A 19,695-nucleotide genomic window follows, 5' to 3' on the forward strand; every position below is an offset into this window, starting at 1 on the left:
AAAAAATGAAAACTTACATTCAAAGATATTGACCAAAATAATTCATATATTCATTAACTAGCCCAAATTAGAGTGTTAATCTTAATCTGACATGCACACACATACATTAATGACTTAAATTCCGCTATAATTAAATTTGATCTAAACAACTGTGTTGGTGCAGAAAAATATAGACAAATATGTTAGTTTAGGAAATATATTTTAAAATGTGCTATATAAGGAATGTTTTAACACGATAAGAGATAATTAAGTACTAATATCTTTGAGGAATCCCATATATAATCACATAGTATACCTCAGCTATAAAGAAATTTGTAGTAAACAAGTTTTCAAATGTTGAATATTGACCTACATATAATCAAATATACAGATTTTGTTTTTCTTTGCTAATTTTGACCTACACAATTGTGGTAATACAGAAAAACAGAAACAAATATGTCAATTTAAGAAATATATGTTCAAATGAGATATATAAAGATTGATTTGAACAGAATAAGATATGTACAATGTTTTTATATTAAATTAATAAGAATAACATATATCATATTTACTCATTAGTATTCTTTAAAATCTTGAATAAATTTCCAGTGAACAGTTTGTCAAATTCTGTTTTTTTTTTATTACAGGTGCGGTGGAAACTCAAACTTTTGTCGTCGATTTCTTTTGATTAATCCAAATCACACAAAACGATTCGGTGAGTTAAATTTTAATGTATTATTATGATTTTTTTACAATCTTATGAGTAAAATTTTCCAAAATGTATTATGATTTTTGGTTTATATATCATTGATTCCTATCTTCTTCAACTTCATCATCTTTTTCTTCTTGTTCATATACCATGCTCTACACAAAATATGATTTCCTTAGATTTTATTTATTTATCTTTTTTTTTTCTTTTAAAATTTTTTGTGCAACAATTCTTTTTTTATTTTATTTTATTTATAATCCAACTTGGATTGTGAATTTGTGAGGGAGAGAAATGACGCATTTACCCCTTAGGAACTCAAACATCGAAAAAAAAAACGCTTTTGATTATTTTATACTAAAGTCATCAGGAAAACAAAAACTGCCATTACCAATAACACTTTTTTCACAGCCAAGTGTCTCTATAAATACAGGCCATAATTACACCACCTTTTCTCACAAAACCTTACAAACACAATCCCACAATAATCACACAAACACACAAAACAAAATTCTAGTTTGCAGCTCCATATTTTCGAAAACACTTTATAATAATCTCATAAAAACCCACCATAAATGGGTCATGGCACGAACAGAGTAGAAGACATGTCGTCGCCCAACAATGGAACCGCCGCAACCGCAACCGCAGGAGGGGAAACGATCGTGGAGATACACAGCGTTTGTCTGCCGCCGAAGAAAACAGCGTTTCAGAAACTGAAGAAGCGCGTTGCGGACGTGTTCTTCCCTGATGATCCGTTACAGAGGTTTAGGAACCAAACATGGAGAAACAGAGTGATCCTTGGTCTTCAAAGCTTGTTCCCTATATTCACATGGGGTTCTCACTACGATCTCAAGCTTTTTAGGTCCGACGTTGTCTCTGGTCTCACCATTGCTAGTCTCGCCATCCCTCAGGTAACAACACTTTCATTGCCTCTAAGTTTCTTTTGACTAAAGGGAAAGTTTTTATCGAATGTTTCCAAATTTTTTATAAAGTTCTTGAAACTTTTTTTTTTTTTTTTTTGGCAACCAAGTTCTTGAAACTTTTTTTATTTAATTATACTATATTGCAGATTTTATTATTTGCTCTATATCATGCGACAATTTTTAGCGTGATATGTGGACAATTTTAAAAATTTAATTTAGAGTATATAATTCATTATGATGAAAGGGATAATAAAAAGGCGTAATTGAAGATGTTTTGTGATTTGTCATTAAATCGTTGGGTCGTGTGGGGATGATGACTAGTTGGACTTGGAGAAGTTAAAAGCCAAAAAAAAAAAAACACTTTTTGCTGTGTTTGTTTTGGATTATCAATGTTATCAATAAATGTAGGGAAAACAAAAATATTTTAAAATTCGACAATTTCATATTACCCCTAAAAATATGGTTTTTCTAATTGTTTTATTTTTTCTTACATATTTTTTTAATTTGCAGGGAATCAGTTATGCCAAGCTAGCAAACTTACCACCCATCGTTGGTCTTTGTGAGTATCGATCATCATCATTATCACATATACACATGTTAACCAAGTCTAGCTAATTTTAATTTAGTCTAACTAATAAATTTGGTTGGTTGCATGCAGACTCAAGCTTTGTGCCACCGCTTATATACGCAGTTCTTGGGAGTTCAAAACATCTTGCAGTTGGTCCTGTCTCGATAGCATCACTTGTGATGGGATCAATGTTAAGTGAAAGTGTTTCTTCAACACAAGACCCAATTCTTTATCTCCAATTGGCTTTCACTTCAACTTTCTTTGCTGGTCTCTTCCAAGCCTCCCTTGGCCTTCTTAGGTACTATACTCTTCTCCATTCATAAAACTCATCTTTGGAATGTGCGATCGTCATGTGAAAGAATATGTAATTAGTGTAGAATATATTCAGAGTTTTGCGTAAGCCTTTTTTGTTGAACTTTCACTGAAAGACCGAAAGTGAAATTTAGTCATGATGAATAGAGAGATTAAGTAATATTAAGTAAAAAGAACCAAGATTCTATATGTTTGATTTTGATAGTGACAAGTGACATGTACTAATATCTACACCTCCCAAGATGCTTCCTTCTTTTCTACTAGTTAGTGCTTTCACTGTTTAGTTTTTTCTTTATTCCATGGTCAGCAACTCTTGATTTTATTTAACTTAATTTACTTTAAAAAAATTTCAGGCTGGGATTTCTGATTGACTTTTTGTCAAAGGCAACTTTGGTTGGTTTCACTGCTGGTGCTGCAGTGATTGTGTCACTTCAACAGCTTAAGGGTCTTCTTGGAATTGTTCACTTCACTGGCAAAATGCAATTCATTCCTGTCATGTCATCTGTTTTCAACCACAGATCTGAAGTAAGTCAACATCATTTCATTAAACTATATACTAAAAGTTAAAACACCATAAAAATTCTTCTCTAACAAATAAAATAATGTTACAATTTTGCAGTGGTCTTGGGAAACTATTGTGATGGGGATGTGTTTCTTGAGCATTCTCTTAACCACAAGACACATTGTAAGTTCAAACTCCATGCATTTTTCCACTTGTGATATTAACCGCGGTTGAATATATAAAATTTACTGTTTTCTTTTTGCTGAATATATAGAGCATGAGGAAGCCAAAACTTTTCTGGATATCAGCTGCAGCACCTTTGGCATCAGTTATTATATCAACTCTGCTTGTATACCTCCTTCGATCCAAGACTCATGCCATCTCTTATGTAAGAACATTTTAAACCAGACTGACTTATGTTACTATGCAAAACAGAATTGGAAGAGCTCAGACTCATAGAGATTTATAATCTTTTATTACAGATTGGGCATCTACCAAAGGGTTTGAATCCACCTTCATCAAACATGTTGTACTTCAGTGGTGCTCATCTTGCTCTTGCCATCAAAACCGGTATCATCACTGGGATTCTATCTCTTACAGTAAGCTCTCCAAAATCTCTAGCTTTCTTGTAAAGTTACAGAGTTAATAATATGTGACTAACTTTTTGACCTGACTGTGATATTTTTCAGGAAGGGATTGCTGTAGGGAGAACTTTTGCATCTCTAAAGAACTATCAAGTTAATGGGAACAAAGAAATGATGGCTATAGGTTTTATGAACATGGCTGGTTCTTGCACCTCTTGCTATGTTACAACAGGTTAAAATTTTTACTTGAAACCAACAATCTCGTTCACCTTCTAACTCAGGGAACAATGTTTTGACTCCGGTTTATTGTTTTCTTCAGGGTCTTTCTCTCGATCTGCGGTAAACTACAATGCTGGAGCGAAAACAGCGGTGTCTAACATTGTGATGGCCTCAGCAGTTCTTGTGACCCTTTTGTTCTTGATGCCACTCTTCTACTACACTCCTAATGTGATCCTAGCTGTTATCATCTTAACCGCGGTGATAGGACTCATTGATTATCAAGCCGCTTACAAGCTCTGGAAAGTTGACAAATTCGATTTCTTCACTTGCATGTGTTCCTTCTTTGGCGTTCTCTTCGTTTCTGTACCTCTTGGCCTAGCAATAGCAGTGAGTATACAGTTCTATATCTCAAGGTTCTGGTTTTCCAAAATTTTCAGGCTGTTCTCTAAGTTTGTTAACTTTTTGTTGCAGGTGGGAGTTTCAGTTATCAAGATCTTGTTGCACGTAACCAGACCAAACACTTCAGAATTTGGGAACATTCCAGGGACTCAAATATATCAGAGTCTTGGAAGATACAGAGAAGCCTCAAGAATCCCTGGCTTCCTAGTTCTTGCCGTTGAATCTCCTATTTACTTCGCCAATAGCACTTACCTGCAAGAAAGGTCAGTCGTCTTAACTTCACTTATCTCTTCTTGATATGGTCTCTTTTCTATTTCCTTTTAACTTATGGAAACGAGCTTATGGCTGTGTAGGATCTTGAAATGGACCAGGGAAGAGGAAACTCGGATAAAGGAGAACAATGGTACTACCTTGAAATGCATAATTCTCGATATGACAGGTAATTTCCGTTCTCTCTGAACTATGTTGAAGAGTTCTCAACCCGTCTCTTTGCTCATACTTTGTTTCTTTGGAATTATCTCAGCTGTGTCTGCGATAGATACAAGTGGACTTGAAGCGGTGTTTGAACTTAGGAGGAGGCTTGAGAAGCAATCACTTCAGGTTTTAATTTTTAACTGAAAACAAAGATCATACCTATAAACCTATGAAAGAAAAACACACTAACTTATGTCAAACTCTCGTTTCAAATAGCTTGTGCTGGTGAATCCTGTGGGAACCGTGATGGAAAAGCTACACAAGTCCAAGATCATTGATGCATTGGGTCTGAGTGGACTTTATCTAACAGTTGGTGAAGCTGTAGCTGATCTCTCATCAACATGGAAAGCTAATGGTCAACCATGAGACAAAGCAGTCTCCTAGGAATTTGACAACTTCCAACTTTTACTGGAGAATTTGACAACTTGTCCTGGAAGACTGTTTCTGAAGACGGAGTAGCCTCTTGTGAAACATTTTTGGTGCTAGCTGTAAACTCGTTGAGGGAGTTTCTGTTTTAATTGTAGAATAAATGTAATATCATCTTTTAACATATCGGTATCAGCTCATAATTTGGATATAAATAGCCTATGCAAAGCACTGATCTTGTCAATTTATATTTCCTATCATCATCACTGTTAGGTTAAACTCAATGATGACACTCTAGAACCATTTTTGCCTCTAGTCAAAATTTACACAAAGGTTTAATATTGGCTACAAATAATAGATTGGAGTTGTATGATAAGGGTAGCAAACTCTGGTCATTATAAACTTTGTCTCTTCAAGAACTGGTACTGCTCTTTCTCCTCCTGACAACTTTCTTCACAGTAACTGTGTCATCGCTTTTCTCTTTGTCGTCTTTACTATTCACAGCTTTTACAGACTTCGGTTCACTCCTCATGCGTAGTATCTCACCCTTTGCAGAGCCCAAGTCCTCCTCGAGCTTCTTCACTTTCTTCTCTAGAACTTCCCTCTCTTTTCCAAGACTCATCACGAGGATATGTGCATCTTCCACGTTTTCCTTAGCTTCTTTTGATGCATTCTTTGCCTCTTCTAGTGATCTTTGTAGCACTTCTTTCTCGTCCTCCAAGCTCGAGGCATGGGTATTCACCTTCTCAAGCTCCCGTGACAGAATTGACGTGTTCTTGTTCATCTCATCTAAGGACTTTACTGCTTCTTCGAGGTCTGTTTCAAGGGATTTCCTAGCCTCCCTGTCCATCAAGATCTGCTTTTCCATTCCTTTCACCTCTTTATTCAACGACAAAACCGTCTTCTTCTCCTCTTCCAATTCCTTGCTAGTGGTCTCAACTTTCTTGTAAACCTCCACTAGTTCCTTCTGAAGGCTCTGGTTCTTGACAGAAGATTCATTGAGTTCATGGGTTACTCCCTCAAGCTCGTCTTTAGCTCTCTTCAGAAGATCTTTCTCCACTGCAAGTTCGCTAGCCAAAGTCTCCATTTTTTGTTTTTCCACATTAAGGTTCCTTTCATATTTTTCCTTAGTTTCATTCCAATCTGCGTGAACTATAGCAAGCTCTGATTCTAACTTTGAACACAAAGATCTTGACTCATCTAGCATCGTTTCCAGGTCAGAGACCCGATCTCTAGATGCCTGAAGTTCTTTCTTTGTTCCATCAAGTTCATGTCGCAAATTTTTTACAGTAGTCAATTCTATATCCAGCATTCTCTTCGAGTCTTCGTATTTCTCAGTTAAGTCAGCAACTTTGTCTTTATTTGTATTTACATCCACTAGCGCACGATCCAGCTTTTCATGTAGCTGCTGAATCTCCTGCTCTTTCCTGCTGATGAGCTCCGCATCAGCTGCTGCTCGCGTCTCAGAAGTCAATTTCAAAGCACTATAATCTTTTGAAACGTCATCAAGCTTCTGAATATAACACTCTTTCTCAGCCATCAAAGTTGTTATTCTGGTGTTTAACTCCTCAATCGCTGAATTCTTCGAGTCTAATTCACTCTGATTTCTTGTGAGTTCTTCCTTCAGCTCTTTGATTTCTAAATTCGCTTTGGCAATATCTTGGCTAATCTGAGTGTAAGCAGAGTTGAGATGCTCCAGTTCTGATTCCTTTTCTGCTAGCAATGCACTAATACGTTGAGTTTTCTCTTCACTATCTTTCAGCTCCAAACTAAGCAAGTTGATCCGATCTTGCAGCTTCTCAACCAAACCAACCTTTTCACTGAGCTCTGTTTCAAGTGCCTTTTTGTCTTCACCAGCCTTTGACAAACTATTTTGCAGACTTTGGATTTGAACTTTAAGCTCCTCACATAATCTCTTCTCGCTACTTAGCTCCCGGCCTAAGCCTGCCACCACATCCTTCGCAGAATTCAACTGGTTGGTCAATGAGAATTGTTCCTCTTTTGCCTTTTTTAGTTCCTTTTTCCGCTCTTCCTGCTCATGCTGCAGCTTTGCTTCAAAGTCTTTCTCCTTCAAAATTATTGCTCTTTCTTTGTCTTCCAACTGGTTCTTTAGCTGTATGTCACAGTTATCGGTAGCTTTAAATAAGATCGAATCCAGGAGCAAGACAAATTAAGAGAAGCTCAAACTAAATGCTAAAGATCAATACTTCTCCATGGGACTAAACAATTGCTACTTTTTGACAAGAACATTCAGCCACAATTGCAAAGCAAAATCTGAAGTGCGAGTAGCTTACAGATTCAATGGTTTCTTCAGCAGCTTTTGTATCTTGCCGAGCCAGTGCATAAAGTGCACCAAGAACTCCAGCACTAAAAATTCCAAGGCCATTCAGGAGAGACAGAAATGTATTGGGGGATGTTCCTTCACTTACTAGAGCAACCTATCCACCAAACCAATACTGATTCAGTAAAGTATCAAGCACTTCAAAAACACATTGATTCTAAAAGAGTTCAAATTGAGAAGGTCAAAGAGAGACTCTTACAACCTCAGTTTCTTGATCAAGCTTCGATGTCTTTATCTCATTGCCTCCTGTAATTAAAAAGAAGAAGTGATAAACAGAAGCAACATTTGAGCATTCTCATCAACTCACTAGACCAACAATGAAGTAAGCAGAATAAAAAAGAGAGCAATAAAGAAAAAAAAAAGCTCACTTTCATCAGCCAAAGCCAGTGATCGAAGCTGCAAAAACGGAAGAACGGAGATACCCACAAGAAGAAAAGCTCTCCTCTTGACGGAGGCAGAGTCAAACTCATACCCATCTTCCCGGTTTAAAGAAGCCGATGTTGGTCGCCGGCGCTTGAACTTGGCGACATTACTCGAAGACAGAAGCCCAAAATGAGACGGAGAAGTAGAAGAAGAAGAAGGAGACGGAAGGAATCTGGAATGGAGAGGAACAGAAGGGACGAAGCAAGAGCCCCCAATAAGGAAACCCATCTTCGCCGCCAAGTAAACTTACTCACTGACACAAAGCAGACCCCAAAAACAAAAAAGGAACTTCCTTTGTGTAACCTCGGCAAAATCCCAAAGAAGAATGCTAAGAACTTCAGAAGTATCCTTCGATTCAAATCCTACGAAATCGGAATCAAAGATTGAAACTTTTTTGTTTGAAGAAGGAGCAATGGCATATCTGCAATTTTGGAAAAGTTCGGTGCTTTGTGTACATTAGTTACCCAATCAAAACTCGCCACGTTTTAGACTTTGCTGCCTCGTTATCTTCAATCTTTGGTGTTGGCTCGGTTTTGAGAAAACACGTGAGCATCACGTGCGTCTTCTTCTTCAACATCTCTGACCCCTAAAACTTCAAAACATCTCTCAAACCACCGACGGCGACTTGAAATATCGATTGCTGGACGTCGGAATTTGTCGCCACCGGAATTTTTTACATGTGAAAAACTCGTCTGTAAAGATGATGAACATATCTGCTCGATCCAAATTCCAAAAGAGGAGTATCTCAACTCTACCTCATCTATGTCAGAGATTTAAACAAACAGGTGATATGCATACTTCTGTTCCTCTTACCCTTCTTGAAATTGATGGTTTAAGGGTTTTAGGAGAAATGGGATTTGCAAAAAAAAGTATAAAGTTGCTTCCTTTTGAAGTAATAGAACGAGAAATGGTTTTGATTTTGAACATTTGTTTGTATCCATGAATTTGCAGAGAAGGAGATTGTTCAGATGTTTAGTGAACCGAATCATGAGGAATCTGAGAAGCCTCAAGAGAAGTGGAAACTATCTAGAAAGGATCCATCAGTGAAGATGTTGGATGAGAGATTCATTAGGATAGTGAAAATCTTCAAATGGGGACCTGATGCTGAGAAAGCCTTGGATGTGCTTAAACTTAAAGTGGATCATCGATTAGTTCGTTCCATTCTTGAGATAGACGTTGAGATTAATGTCAAGATTCAGTTTTTCAAATGGGCTGGTAAAAGAAGGAACTTTCAGCATGATTCCTCCACTTACATGACCTTAATACGTTGCCTTGAAGAAGCTAGGCTTTATGGTGAAATGTATAGAACGATACAAGAGGTGGTTCGTAACACATATGTTAGTGTTAGCCCTTCTGTGCTCTCTGAGCTTGTGAAAGCATTGGGGAGAGCTAAGATGGTTGGTAAGGCCTTGTCGGTTTTTTATCAGGCGAAAGGACGCAAGTGCAAACCCACTTCGAGCACTTACAACTCGGTGATTCTAATGTTGATGCAAGAAGGACAGCACGAGAAAGTCCATGAGGTTTATACTGAGATTTGATTTTTGTAAGAGTTGATTTCTCTAAATGGAATAACAAAAAAATGAAAAAAGAAATAGAAGCTGAAAGATTACTACTCTGTTCCATTTCTTTCACACACAGCATGTGTATAGACTTCATAAAAAAGTGTACTACTGATCATATAGTAATGTGAAAGAATTAGCAATGACTTAGCACACGTGATTACACGTAACCATCGCCTAATTCTATTGATAAACTAACTACTAATGAATCACATGAGTATCTTCCATTATCTTTTGCATAAGCAAATGCTAAAAGCTCTTACTCAACATTATAGTCTAATTGAAGATTGATGTATAGTTTAAAAAGTATAAACACTTGAATCCAAAAATGATTACTACAAGAAAGAAGCTCAAGAATAATTTAGATTGAAAACTTTAGAAGAAACAACAAATCTAGCAGAAAAAAACTTTGAAGACACATCAGGATCTTCGTGATATGCGATAGTTCCATCATTTGAAGTTTTGTGAATAAGTGAAAGGATCATATCGAACACGATGATCAAAAATCTGACTCTTCTTCTTCTTATTTTGTCTCATCATCACTATCTTCCTCCATATCAATCTCCATTTTGAGATCTTCGTCAATCTCAAAACATCTTTAGACTGATCTTTGATCCGATCGTAACTGCAAGTCTTCGAACGCATTAGGTGTTTCTTGTCGATACCTGAACCACAGAGCTCCATGAAATGAAGCTTTAGACAACAGAATGTAAATTTAGGGACACAGATGATAATATTCTTGGGTGATATGTTATGGTGTGAGTATTAAATAGTGGTTAGGATCTTATGATATGATGATGTTGAGGATCTAATCTCGTCTTCAAGGAGTGAAGCATGATTTGTTTAATTACTTACTTATTTAAGTAAAAATATTCTATGTTACAACTTGCTTAATCCTGCAATGATGCATATACATTAATGATTCGTACATCATATTATAAGATCATTTCTGTTATAAAGCAATTTAAAACATTAATGATTAGATATATACAACTAATGGGATATCCATTGTATTTATATATAGGGCAATGTGTAAATAAACAAATATTTGCCGTTTTGTTTATATACTTTACATCATTTTTAGTCAGGTTTAGATGTTTTGACATTATTACACATATTAAAAAAAAAAAATTTATTTGTAAATTAATTTATAATTATTTTTGGGTAGATAGAAAAAACATAAAAATTTATTAGATTTATTTTAGCTATTTAATTTACAAAATAAATATTTTAAAAACAAAAATAAATCATAGAACATCAATTTATTAGTCATAAATGGAGTACTGTAAAAACAGCAATACATGAACTGTATCTTTAAAAATAACTCAAATATATTATGTTATTAAATAGGTGAATTATTTTAATAATCCTTTTTTTGTTGAGCAATTTGCAACATAGAGAAAATTAAAACCTTTTAGATATTAAAAATCTCATATAGTTTATTGGATTCATGTACAATAAATTTCTAAAATTCACACTTGTCCCTTTTTAAAAAACTAGAGGTTGTTTCGGTTCGAATTAAATTAATTCTGGTTATGTTCGGTTGGTTGTTGGTTCGTATTTGGTTTCGGTTTAGATTCATAAAAAGCCCATGAGTGGCCCAGATTCATATCACCACCGTCTTCAATCGTAAAAGTAAAAAACTATCGATCGCCGGAAAAGGAAGAAACAAAGGAAAACGAGTTTATAGAGGTCGTCGGAGAGAACCCCTACCGTTTTATTTCCCTATATAAAGGATTGATTGATTTGTGCAATGGTGAAAAAAAACCTAAACTTTTTTTTGCTGTTTCATCGATCTCAAATCTGCCAACGGAATTAGTAGAGGAGATACTCTCTAGGGTTCCGGTGACATCTACGAGAGCAGTGCGATTGACTTGCAAAAAGTGGAATACTTTATCCAAAGATGAGAGCTTTACAAAGAAGCATCTCACTCAAGTAGTGAGAAGAGAAGGGGAGCTTCAGGCGATTGTGTTGCTCAACTATAGTCTTTATCTGATGAGCATCGATCGAATTCACGACAATGACTTTGATCCGTCTGTGAAGTCTAGAGGTAATCTTGTTAGCCTCAATGATTCTGATAAACTCGTCATCATCACTCGAGTGTATCACTGCGAGGGTTTAGTGTTATGCCTCACGGAAGACAACTCTAGGCTCGTGGTTTGGAACCCGTATACAGGGCAAACTCGGTGGATCCGCGTTGAACTCAGATCCGATAAGCACAGAGGAATCTGGTATGGTCATGCTCTCGGATACGACAAGAGGAACCATAAAATCTTGAGATATTTAAATGTTCCCGGGGCGATGTATGTGCACGAGATCTACGATTTAAACTCTGATTCATGGAGGGTTCTTGATGTCACTCCAGACTGGGATGTGGAGTTTGGTAACTACGGCCTGTCTTTGAAGGGAAATACGTACTGGTATGGTACAGATAAGGTATCCCGAGAAGACGTCCCTGATTTCTTACTCTGTTTCGATTTTACTAAAGAGAGGTTTGGTCCGCGTCTGCATCTGCCTTTTGAGTCTTATAGTGAAGATGCTGTGGTTTTATCTAGTGTTAGAGAAGAGCAGCTTGCGGTGTTGTATCAGCACTGTGAAACACATGAGATGGAGATTTGGATTACCACCAAGATTGAGCACAATGCATTGTCCTGGAGCAAGTTCTTAGCGGTGGATATGGATCCACTCACAGGGTGTCGGTTCTATAGCGGTGGCAGTTTCCTCGTTGACGAGGAGAAGAGAGCTGTGGTTGTCTTTGATGAAGATAAAAACGTATCGGAAACCAATCGCAACACAGCTTACTTCATTGGAGAAAACGGTTACTTCAGAGAAGTGGATCTCGGAGAGATTACAACAGCAAAAGAGATTTTCCCGCATGCCTTCTCTTATGTTCCAAGTTCTGTGTTCTTTGAGTCTGGATCTGATGAGAAACGTTAAAAACGTTCTTACCTTTTGGCATCAATTCTTCTTGTTTTCCTAGTCGTATCCAAGACGCATGTCATCTCCTTTGTCAGAACATGAACTGGCAAGTGGGTCTGCAACATCACTAAAGCATCTCTGCGTATCTTTTTTCTCATGGCCATACCATTTTTTATTTCTTGAAGAGTTTCCGGTGAGATATACAGTTGAGTCTTTAGTCAGATATGTTACAAACTAAGTCTGATTCTTGTATTTCTTTCCTACCAGTGGGTTATTATTTTGTGCTCCCACTATGTTTTTTCCATTCGATCAATACAAGAAGCTTTTAGATTATTGGTTTGGTTTTTAATTCTTTCAACAAAATGATTGGGATTTATTTATATTAGTATTATGAATCTGGTGCAAGACGTTGTCTATTTATGAAGAAGAAAAACACAACTCTGTTTCCCTCCTTTGTTTGCCATTGGCTTTCTGTTTTTCAGGTAAGTCCCTTTTAAATCCTCCTACTTGGGTTGTTGAATTCTTCCGACAGACAAAAAGATGTTAGCTAAAAACAGAAACGAGTTGCTGCAATGCAATTGTTTTGCTCCAGAACATGTTTGGTTCTGTTATATGTATCTTGTTTTGGGTAGGTTTGACAAGCAAGAGTCAATTTTCAATTTGTGGTCATTGGCAGCATCACTTTCTTGGAAATTTTTTTTTGTGTAACAGTTGTAGCTCGGAAACTTCAACGAACAAGACTTCAAATTTGTCTCCAGCGTGTACGTGGACTTTTGAATTAGACTTGGACCATAAACGAGATATGTTTTGAAAACCAGTTTTGAGAGAAATCGATTCCCAAATTATTCATCTTGAAGTTTCAGATTTTCTGAAACTATGTTGTCGAATTGCATCTTTCTCACTATTTTTACCTTATCTCTCCTGTTAGGGCAATCATGCTGTGAAACAGATACGCTACAGCAGGGTCAGTACTTGAAAGATGGGGAAGAGCTAAATTCGCCTTTCAATATCTTCAAGCTCAAGTTTTTTAACTTCAAGAATACAAGCAACTGGTGGTATCTTGGGATTTCGTACAACAGTTTGTATCTTCATAATAATAATGAGTATGATTCTGCTAGCCATCAGGACAGACCTGTCTGGATTGCGAACCGTAACAATCCAATCTCAGGACGCTCTGGAAGCCTCACTGTTGATGCTCTTGGCAGATTGAAGATTTTAAGAGGATCAGAGAGCCTGCTTGAGTTAAGCTCTACGGAAACCACAGGAAACACAACCCTTAAGCTGTTGGATTCTGGAAATCTTCAGCTTCAAGAGATGGATTCTGGTGGATCGATGAAGCGGATTTTGTGGCAAAGCTTTGATTATCCAACAGATACTATTCTTCCGGGGATGAAACTTGGTTTCAATGTCAAGACTGGGAAGAGATGGGAACTGACATCATGGCTAGGTGATACTTTACCTGCTTCTGGATCTTTTGTCTTTGGGATGGATTCTAATGTTACAAACCGACTGACCATCTTATGGCATGGAAACATGTTTTGGGCAAGTGGGCTCTGGTTCAAGGGACAATTCCTCGTGGAGAACAAGCTGGGTTTCGACGTTTCCTTCGTTTCAACCAAGAGTGAACGTTATTTTATGTACTTAGGTGATCAGAGTGATGGAACATTATTTCCCAGGATAATGATAGACCAACAGGGCACTTTGCAGACAATCAATCTTAAAGGAGTACAACAACATGTCCTTTGTTCCTCTGTATTTAATTACAAGCTTGAGTATGGTTGTTACCAAAAAAATTCCATGCAATGCCGGTACAAATTTTACGGAGCTGTAGACAAGAATGGGCGTTGTTTGGAGTATGGAAAGTGTTGGAGCTTTAGAGATGATTTCAGAGATGGAGTATTTACTTCCTTGGGAAATGGATTTATTCTTAGCGAGACTGATGGAAAATTAAGCTCAAATGATTGCTATGTTAAATGTCTCCAAAACTGTTCTTGTCTTGCCTATGCTTCAACCCATGCCGATGGTACGGGCTGCGAACTCTGGAACACTGATCCTACAAACAATGGGTCGTCCTCTCATCGACACAGGACTGTACATGTCCGTGAAAAAGGTATGAAGCTTGTGGAAATACATTATGATCTGCCTTTTATAAAGTGTCGCTGTAACTGCAGAATTTTTTTGGACACAAAGATTTCACGTATACAAGAATAGACAACCATATGGCGGCAATTTGGCTAGTTGTTGTGGCGTCACTAATCCTAATCATACCTGTGACTTGGTTGATCATCTATCTTGTTCTGAGGAAATTTAAATTGAAAGGTACAAATTTGAATCAGAAATACTCCAACTTTTTAACCAATCGTACGTGTTCTTACTAACAAGTTAATCTTTTTCTTTTTGATCCAGTAACTGTTATATTTCGCGAAATGTTCAACTTTTTATTGGGAAAAGTCATTCCAAAAAGTAAGGCTCAGCTGAATAACCTTTGTATAAGCATGTATGAGAAATGTCCATGTTGAAATCAAGAACTGTGTCTGTGATGTTTTGTATTTTATTTAGTGATTGGTTGGATACAAATTCACCACTTTTTTTTGTGTTTGATCCAGTGATTGTTATATTCCGCGGGATGTTCTACTTTTTATGGGGAAAAGTCATTCCACAAAGTAAGGCTCAGCTGAATAACTTTTTGTATAAGCATGTATGAAAAATGTCCATGTTAAAATCAAGAACTGTGTTTGTGATGTTTGGTATTTTACTTTAGTGATTAATTGCATACGGAGGAGGCTTTTAAAACTGAGAGTTGATTCAACAGTAGACCAAGAAATGCTACTACGTGAGTTGGGAATTGATAGGAGACGCCGAGGCAAGAGAAGTGCAAGGAAGAATAATAATAATGAGCTTCAGATTTTTAGCTTTGAAAGTGTAGCCTTGGCAACAGATTACTTCTCTGATGCAAACAAGCTCGGTGAAGGAGGTTTTGGTCCTGTATATAAGGTAGTCCAGATTCTTTAGATTTTGATATTAAACTTGAGCAGATTTTGATGTATCCGCTACTCTCTTGAAGGGGAGGCTAAGAGATGAGGAAGAAGTAGCTATCAAAAGACTATCATTATCATCTGGGCAAGGATTAGTGGAGTTCAAGAACGAAGCTATGCTTATTGCAAAACTTCAGCACACAAATCTTGTTCGGTTGCTAGGGTGCTGCATCGAGAAGGAAGAGAAAATGTTGATTTACGAATACATGCCCAACAAGAGTCTTGACTACTTCCTCTTTGGTGAGCTTTCATTAAAAGGTTAAGAATTAATCTATAGAAATCCATATGAAGAAATATAATGACTACAAATCAGTGCAGATCCCTTGAGGAAAAATGTTTTGGATTGGACGCTGCGGTTCAGGATCATGGAAGGGATAATTCAAGGGCTTTTGTACCTTCACAAGTACTCGAGACTGAAAGTGATACACAGAGACATCAAAGCCAGCAACATTTTGCTGGACGAGGATATGAATCCCAAGATAGCAGATTTTGGAATGGCTCGGATATTTGGAGCGCAAGAATCCAGAGCCAACACCAAAAGAATTGCTGGCACATTGTAAGAGTGACCAGAAACAATTAATGATTCTCTGATGATCATTCATAGGCATCAATTGTTGATTAAATCTCTTGTGTTGATATGTGTATAGTGGATATATGTCTCCTGAGTACTTCAGAGAAGGACTATTCTCAACGAAATTAGATGTGTTCAGCTTCGGGGTTCTAATGCTGGAAATCATTTGTGGAAGGAAGAACAATAGCTTCCACCATGACTCAGAAGGACCTCTGAATCTCATTGTTCATGTAAGAAGAGCTAAACATCTTTTTGTCTCAGCTTGGATCTCTGAAACTCTGTTTTTTTCAGGTGTGGAATCTGTTTAAAGAGAACCGAGTTAGCGAGGTGATAGATCCATCTTTGGGAGATCCTGCACTTGAGAACCCGCAGTTGTTGAGATGCGTTCAAGTTGCTCTGTTGTGTGTACAAGAAAACGCAGAAGATAGACCAAATATGTTAGACGTTGTGTCGATGATATATGGAGAAGGCAACAATGCTCTTTCTTTGCCTAAAGAGCCAGCTTTCTATGGTGGTCCTCGGATAAGCTCGCCAGAGATGGAGGTTGAGCCACAGGAGGTGGAAAATGTATCGGCTAATAGAGTTACCATCACGGTGATGGAAGCAAGGTGAAGCTAGTGAATTGAAGAAAACTAGATTGTTCCATTCGTATGTGAATTTTCATCTCATTGTCACTTGTAATAATTTTTGACTGATCTTGTATGAGATTCAAAGTATCTTATTCTGGTTATGTCACACTTGCTAATTATACAACAATTAGACATTCCACGTTGACACGTTTCTGTGGCGCGGAGTGATCGCGTGTTCAATCCTACCACTATATATATGATCACGCAGAACAAGAACCAAATATCTAAACTCGAAGAAACAGAGATATTTTTTCTTGTGTTTTGTTCAAGCAAGGTTATTATTTTCCTTGGGATTAAGAAAGCTATCTCTGTTGTCTTCGAGTTTCAGGTCTAGCCCTAACCCTAAAATTTCAGCCATGTCGTCCAAGCAAGGTTATTATTTTCCTCCTCCTGTCTCTCTCTCTCCTTCTATTTTCTCGGTTAGAATCGATCTATTCATTTATGTCTTGATTTCATAATATTTGTTGATACGTGCTTCTTTCAGATTTTGATTTCACAGATTCATATCGATCGATCTGACTCATCTATTAATATTGTGTGCTCTTAACGCGTAGAAAATGCAAATATCGTGTCTTCTTCATAAACGTCATTGAAATCCAACCATTTCTGCGAAAATGTAATGTGATTCTTGATTGATCGGTTTCTTCATTGGTGTTTTAGGAGGGAAATTGAAGCCCTTGAAGCAGCCTAAGTCTGGTAAGGAGTACGATGAGGTATGTTCTCTCTTACAAACTCGCTAATATTATAACCCTTTTATATTGGAACTCGATTTATGTGTGTTTAGTGCTTGAGTTTTGTCTGAAATTGTACCCTGGCCTGTTTCCAATGTAGCACGATATGGAGTTAATGCAGAAAAAGAAGGATGAAGAGAAGGTGGTTTCCTTAATCTTAGTGTTGATTCATTGAACAATTTTACGAGAAAAGTGATTTGCTGAAGATGATCTTGTTAATGTGATGAAAACAGGCACTTAAAGAACTCAGGGCCAAGGCTTCACAAAAAGGATCATTTGGAGGCACAGAACTTAAGAAGAGTGGAAAGAAATAAGACTAGTCTGCCTCAAATGTAATCTCAAATCTCCTATACTAATATGCTTGTCTTCTACCATGGCTAGTAATATAGTAATCTTTAAAATCATAGGACTTGCACTTGCTTCAAAATTCTGCAACTTTCATTAAGGTTTTAAGTTGTTCCAAGCACACTCACAAAAAAAAAGAATTATTTGCACGAGCATTAACAAAAACCACAACCGATTTTTTCAGAATCCAACCACCAAAACAAAAATTATAACTTTTGAAGAAGAGTAGTGGTGGGAGTAAAGGGTTTTTCAGGTGGAAGAGGCTCGGGTTAGGACCGTCAACTAGAAAAAGTGTTAGTGTTGACAAGGGTGAGGAAGAATCAGGTGACAATGAAGGATTTTGAGCCTCAGACTCTTGGGAATATGAAGACAAGGCTTGTCAAAGGAAGAACAACACCTTCAAGGTGGAGAAAATCTATGTCTTAATCTGGCATTAACGAAAACAATACAACAAGAAGCAACAATGAGGAAGTGTTTTTTATACACAACAATGACTAAACCAACTTGACACAACACTAAACAAATGCATATATGTAGAGAAGTGGGAGGAGTGTATCGATGAAAGCTTTCATCAGGCTCTTTAGAATTTGACAGCTCGTCTGATTGTTTGGAGAGATGACTTGATGAAGTTGTTCTTGACAAGATAATCGATCGCTCTCATCATCATTCCCTGAAACCACTGGCTTCTTCCTGATACGGTCAATTCCCTTTTTCATTCCGAAGATGAGTGACGGAGATGATGGAATCCTTCTGAAAGCTCTAGCACTCTCTGATCTCTTCACAACTTTGTCTCTGCCACTCTTCTCTGGTGTGTTCTTCAAATCAAAACTCTCTGATCTCTTGCTTGTGTTGTTGTTTGTCGTCTCCTCAGCCTGCAACTTCAAGTCCACTTCTTCTTCATCAACCTTTTCAAGCATAGGGAACTTTTGGTCCAGTTTCTCTATCATTTCATCAATCTTCTTGTTGCTACCTCCGGTTTGAAGATCATCACATGGATCGTTTCCAATTCTCAACATTTCCTTTCCCTCGCTCTATCCTGCTTTCCTCATCCTCCTCAATCTCTGGTGCCTTGAAAACATGGAATGCTCTGAAGCTTCTGCTGCTGCCTCTCTTCCTTTCTTCGACACCCAGCTGTTCTTCAACTGGTTCATTATCTTCTAAAGCGACAAGTGACTTCTCATATACCTCTGGATTCTTCTGTTCCTCTTCCACCTCCTCTATTTCCCCATGCTTCTGAGCTTCAGCCTCAGAAGCTGCTGCTTTATGCTCTTCCTCAAAGTATACCCTTAACTCCTTGTGTGACTACAGTTCTTCACCTGTTCCTGGAAGATACAGAGAGGGCTTCATGTCTCTATCGTCCAGCAACAGGTGAATCTTCATCTTTCAACAAAAGTCTGGATCTTTTTCTTGCTTTCTCCAATTCAGGCCTCACTTGGTTCTCCAGCTCCTCTCTTTCTTTTAACTGCCTTTTGCGCCTCTAGTCTTGCCTGGTTTAACCTCAATTGTTCTTTATACACAACACTCGTACAAACCAACAAGAGACGCTCAACAAAAGTGATCATACAACATATTTGCCTAAACATATATAAATGCAACTGTTGTATAGAGAAAATTTCTTAGCATCGCGGATCATCTTCTCAAGTGTATTCCTGTATGAAAGCTTCTGCCAATCTCCTGCACTTTTCAGCTCTTACTTCTTCGCTTAACCAGCTCGTTCTATAGCTCATGAATGGTAAGCCGCTCTTCATTGTTCTTTCTTGTCTAATCTTTTGTTTCATCATCTAACTTTTTCATCTCGGCTCTCATATTCTGCGATTCCTCTCAAAGTCTCAGTGATTTAATCCATTAAACCAACCCAAACCATAATAATCTCCATTCAAATTGATTTAATGCAGAAAAAGAAGGATGAAGAGAAGGTACTTTTCCTAATTTGATCAACTGGAAACTTTTACGAGATAGTGATTGCTAATGATGGTATTATTGTTAATGTGATGAAAACAGGCACTTAAAGAACTCAGGGCCAAGGCTTCACAAAAAGGATCATTTGGAGGCACAGAACTTAAGAAGAGTGGAAAGAAATAAGACTAGTCTGCCTCAAATGTAATCTCAA

At 37.4% G+C, this 19,695-nt stretch overlaps 5 protein-coding genes and 1 pseudogene across 7 annotated transcripts; 4 read left to right on the plus strand and 2 right to left on the minus strand.

Annotated features, from left to right (window-relative positions):
- LOC104780805 (probable sulfate transporter 3.4) lies at positions 1,126-5,263 on the plus strand. Its single transcript, XM_010505348.2, has 13 exons — positions 1,126-1,596; positions 2,119-2,167; positions 2,267-2,474; positions 2,842-3,013; positions 3,108-3,173; positions 3,265-3,378; positions 3,473-3,589; positions 3,680-3,806; positions 3,894-4,180; positions 4,265-4,455; positions 4,546-4,631; positions 4,716-4,792; positions 4,883-5,263. Exons 1-13 carry the CDS (start codon positions 1,261-1,263, stop codon positions 5,030-5,032), a joined length of 1,980 nt encoding a protein of 659 aa, XP_010503650.1. The 5' UTR covers positions 1,126-1,260; the 3' UTR covers positions 5,033-5,263.
- Positions 5,320-8,226, minus strand: LOC104780815 (MAR-binding filament-like protein 1). The gene is made up of 4 exons (XM_010505358.2): positions 7,742-8,226; positions 7,576-7,619; positions 7,327-7,470; positions 5,320-7,145 (listed from the first exon to the last, which is right to left on the minus strand). The coding sequence occupies exons 1-4, from the start codon at positions 8,022-8,024 to the stop codon at positions 5,445-5,447; spliced, it is 2,172 nt and encodes a 723-aa protein (XP_010503660.1). The 5' UTR covers positions 8,025-8,226; the 3' UTR covers positions 5,320-5,444.
- LOC104780826 (pentatricopeptide repeat-containing protein At3g16010-like) lies at positions 8,304-9,405 on the plus strand. Its single transcript, XM_010505368.2, has 2 exons — positions 8,304-8,581; positions 8,748-9,405. The coding sequence occupies exons 1-2, from the start codon at positions 8,497-8,499 to the stop codon at positions 9,332-9,334; spliced, it is 672 nt and encodes a 223-aa protein (XP_010503670.1). The 5' UTR covers positions 8,304-8,496; the 3' UTR covers positions 9,335-9,405.
- LOC104704962 (F-box/kelch-repeat protein At3g16740-like) lies at positions 10,631-12,607 on the plus strand. The gene is made up of 2 exons (XM_010420960.2): positions 10,631-10,635; positions 10,960-12,607. Exons 1-2 carry the CDS (start codon positions 10,631-10,633, stop codon positions 12,290-12,292), a joined length of 1,338 nt encoding a protein of 445 aa, XP_010419262.1. The 3' UTR covers positions 12,293-12,607.
- On the plus strand, positions 12,737-16,617 carry LOC104780835 (G-type lectin S-receptor-like serine/threonine-protein kinase CES101). 3 transcript variants are annotated; one of them, XM_019246577.1, is made up of 11 exons: positions 12,737-12,756; positions 12,986-13,035; positions 13,203-14,384; positions 14,465-14,593; positions 14,681-14,737; positions 14,881-14,937; positions 15,036-15,268; positions 15,339-15,549; positions 15,628-15,865; positions 15,957-16,110; positions 16,172-16,617. In XM_019246577.1, exons 3-11 carry the CDS (start codon positions 13,589-13,591, stop codon positions 16,490-16,492), a joined length of 2,196 nt encoding a protein of 731 aa, XP_019102122.1. In that variant the 5' UTR covers positions 12,737-12,756; positions 12,986-13,035; positions 13,203-13,588; the 3' UTR covers positions 16,493-16,617. The 3 variants fall into 3 exon arrangements, with proteins under 3 accessions (XP_019102122.1, XP_019102123.1, XP_010503680.1); XM_010505378.2 differs by lacking the exons at positions 12,737-12,756; positions 12,986-13,035 and having other exon boundaries at positions 13,063-14,384; XM_019246578.1 differs by lacking the exons at positions 12,737-12,756; positions 12,986-13,035; positions 15,957-16,110; positions 16,172-16,617 and having other exon boundaries at positions 13,059-14,384; positions 15,623-15,693.
- Positions 17,776-19,501, minus strand: LOC104780849 (annotated as a pseudogene).

This window comes from Camelina sativa, chromosome 1 (assembly GCF_000633955.1).
Source record: "Camelina sativa cultivar DH55 chromosome 1, Cs, whole genome shotgun sequence".
Lineage (NCBI taxonomy): Eukaryota > Viridiplantae > Streptophyta > Magnoliopsida > Brassicales > Brassicaceae > Camelina > Camelina sativa.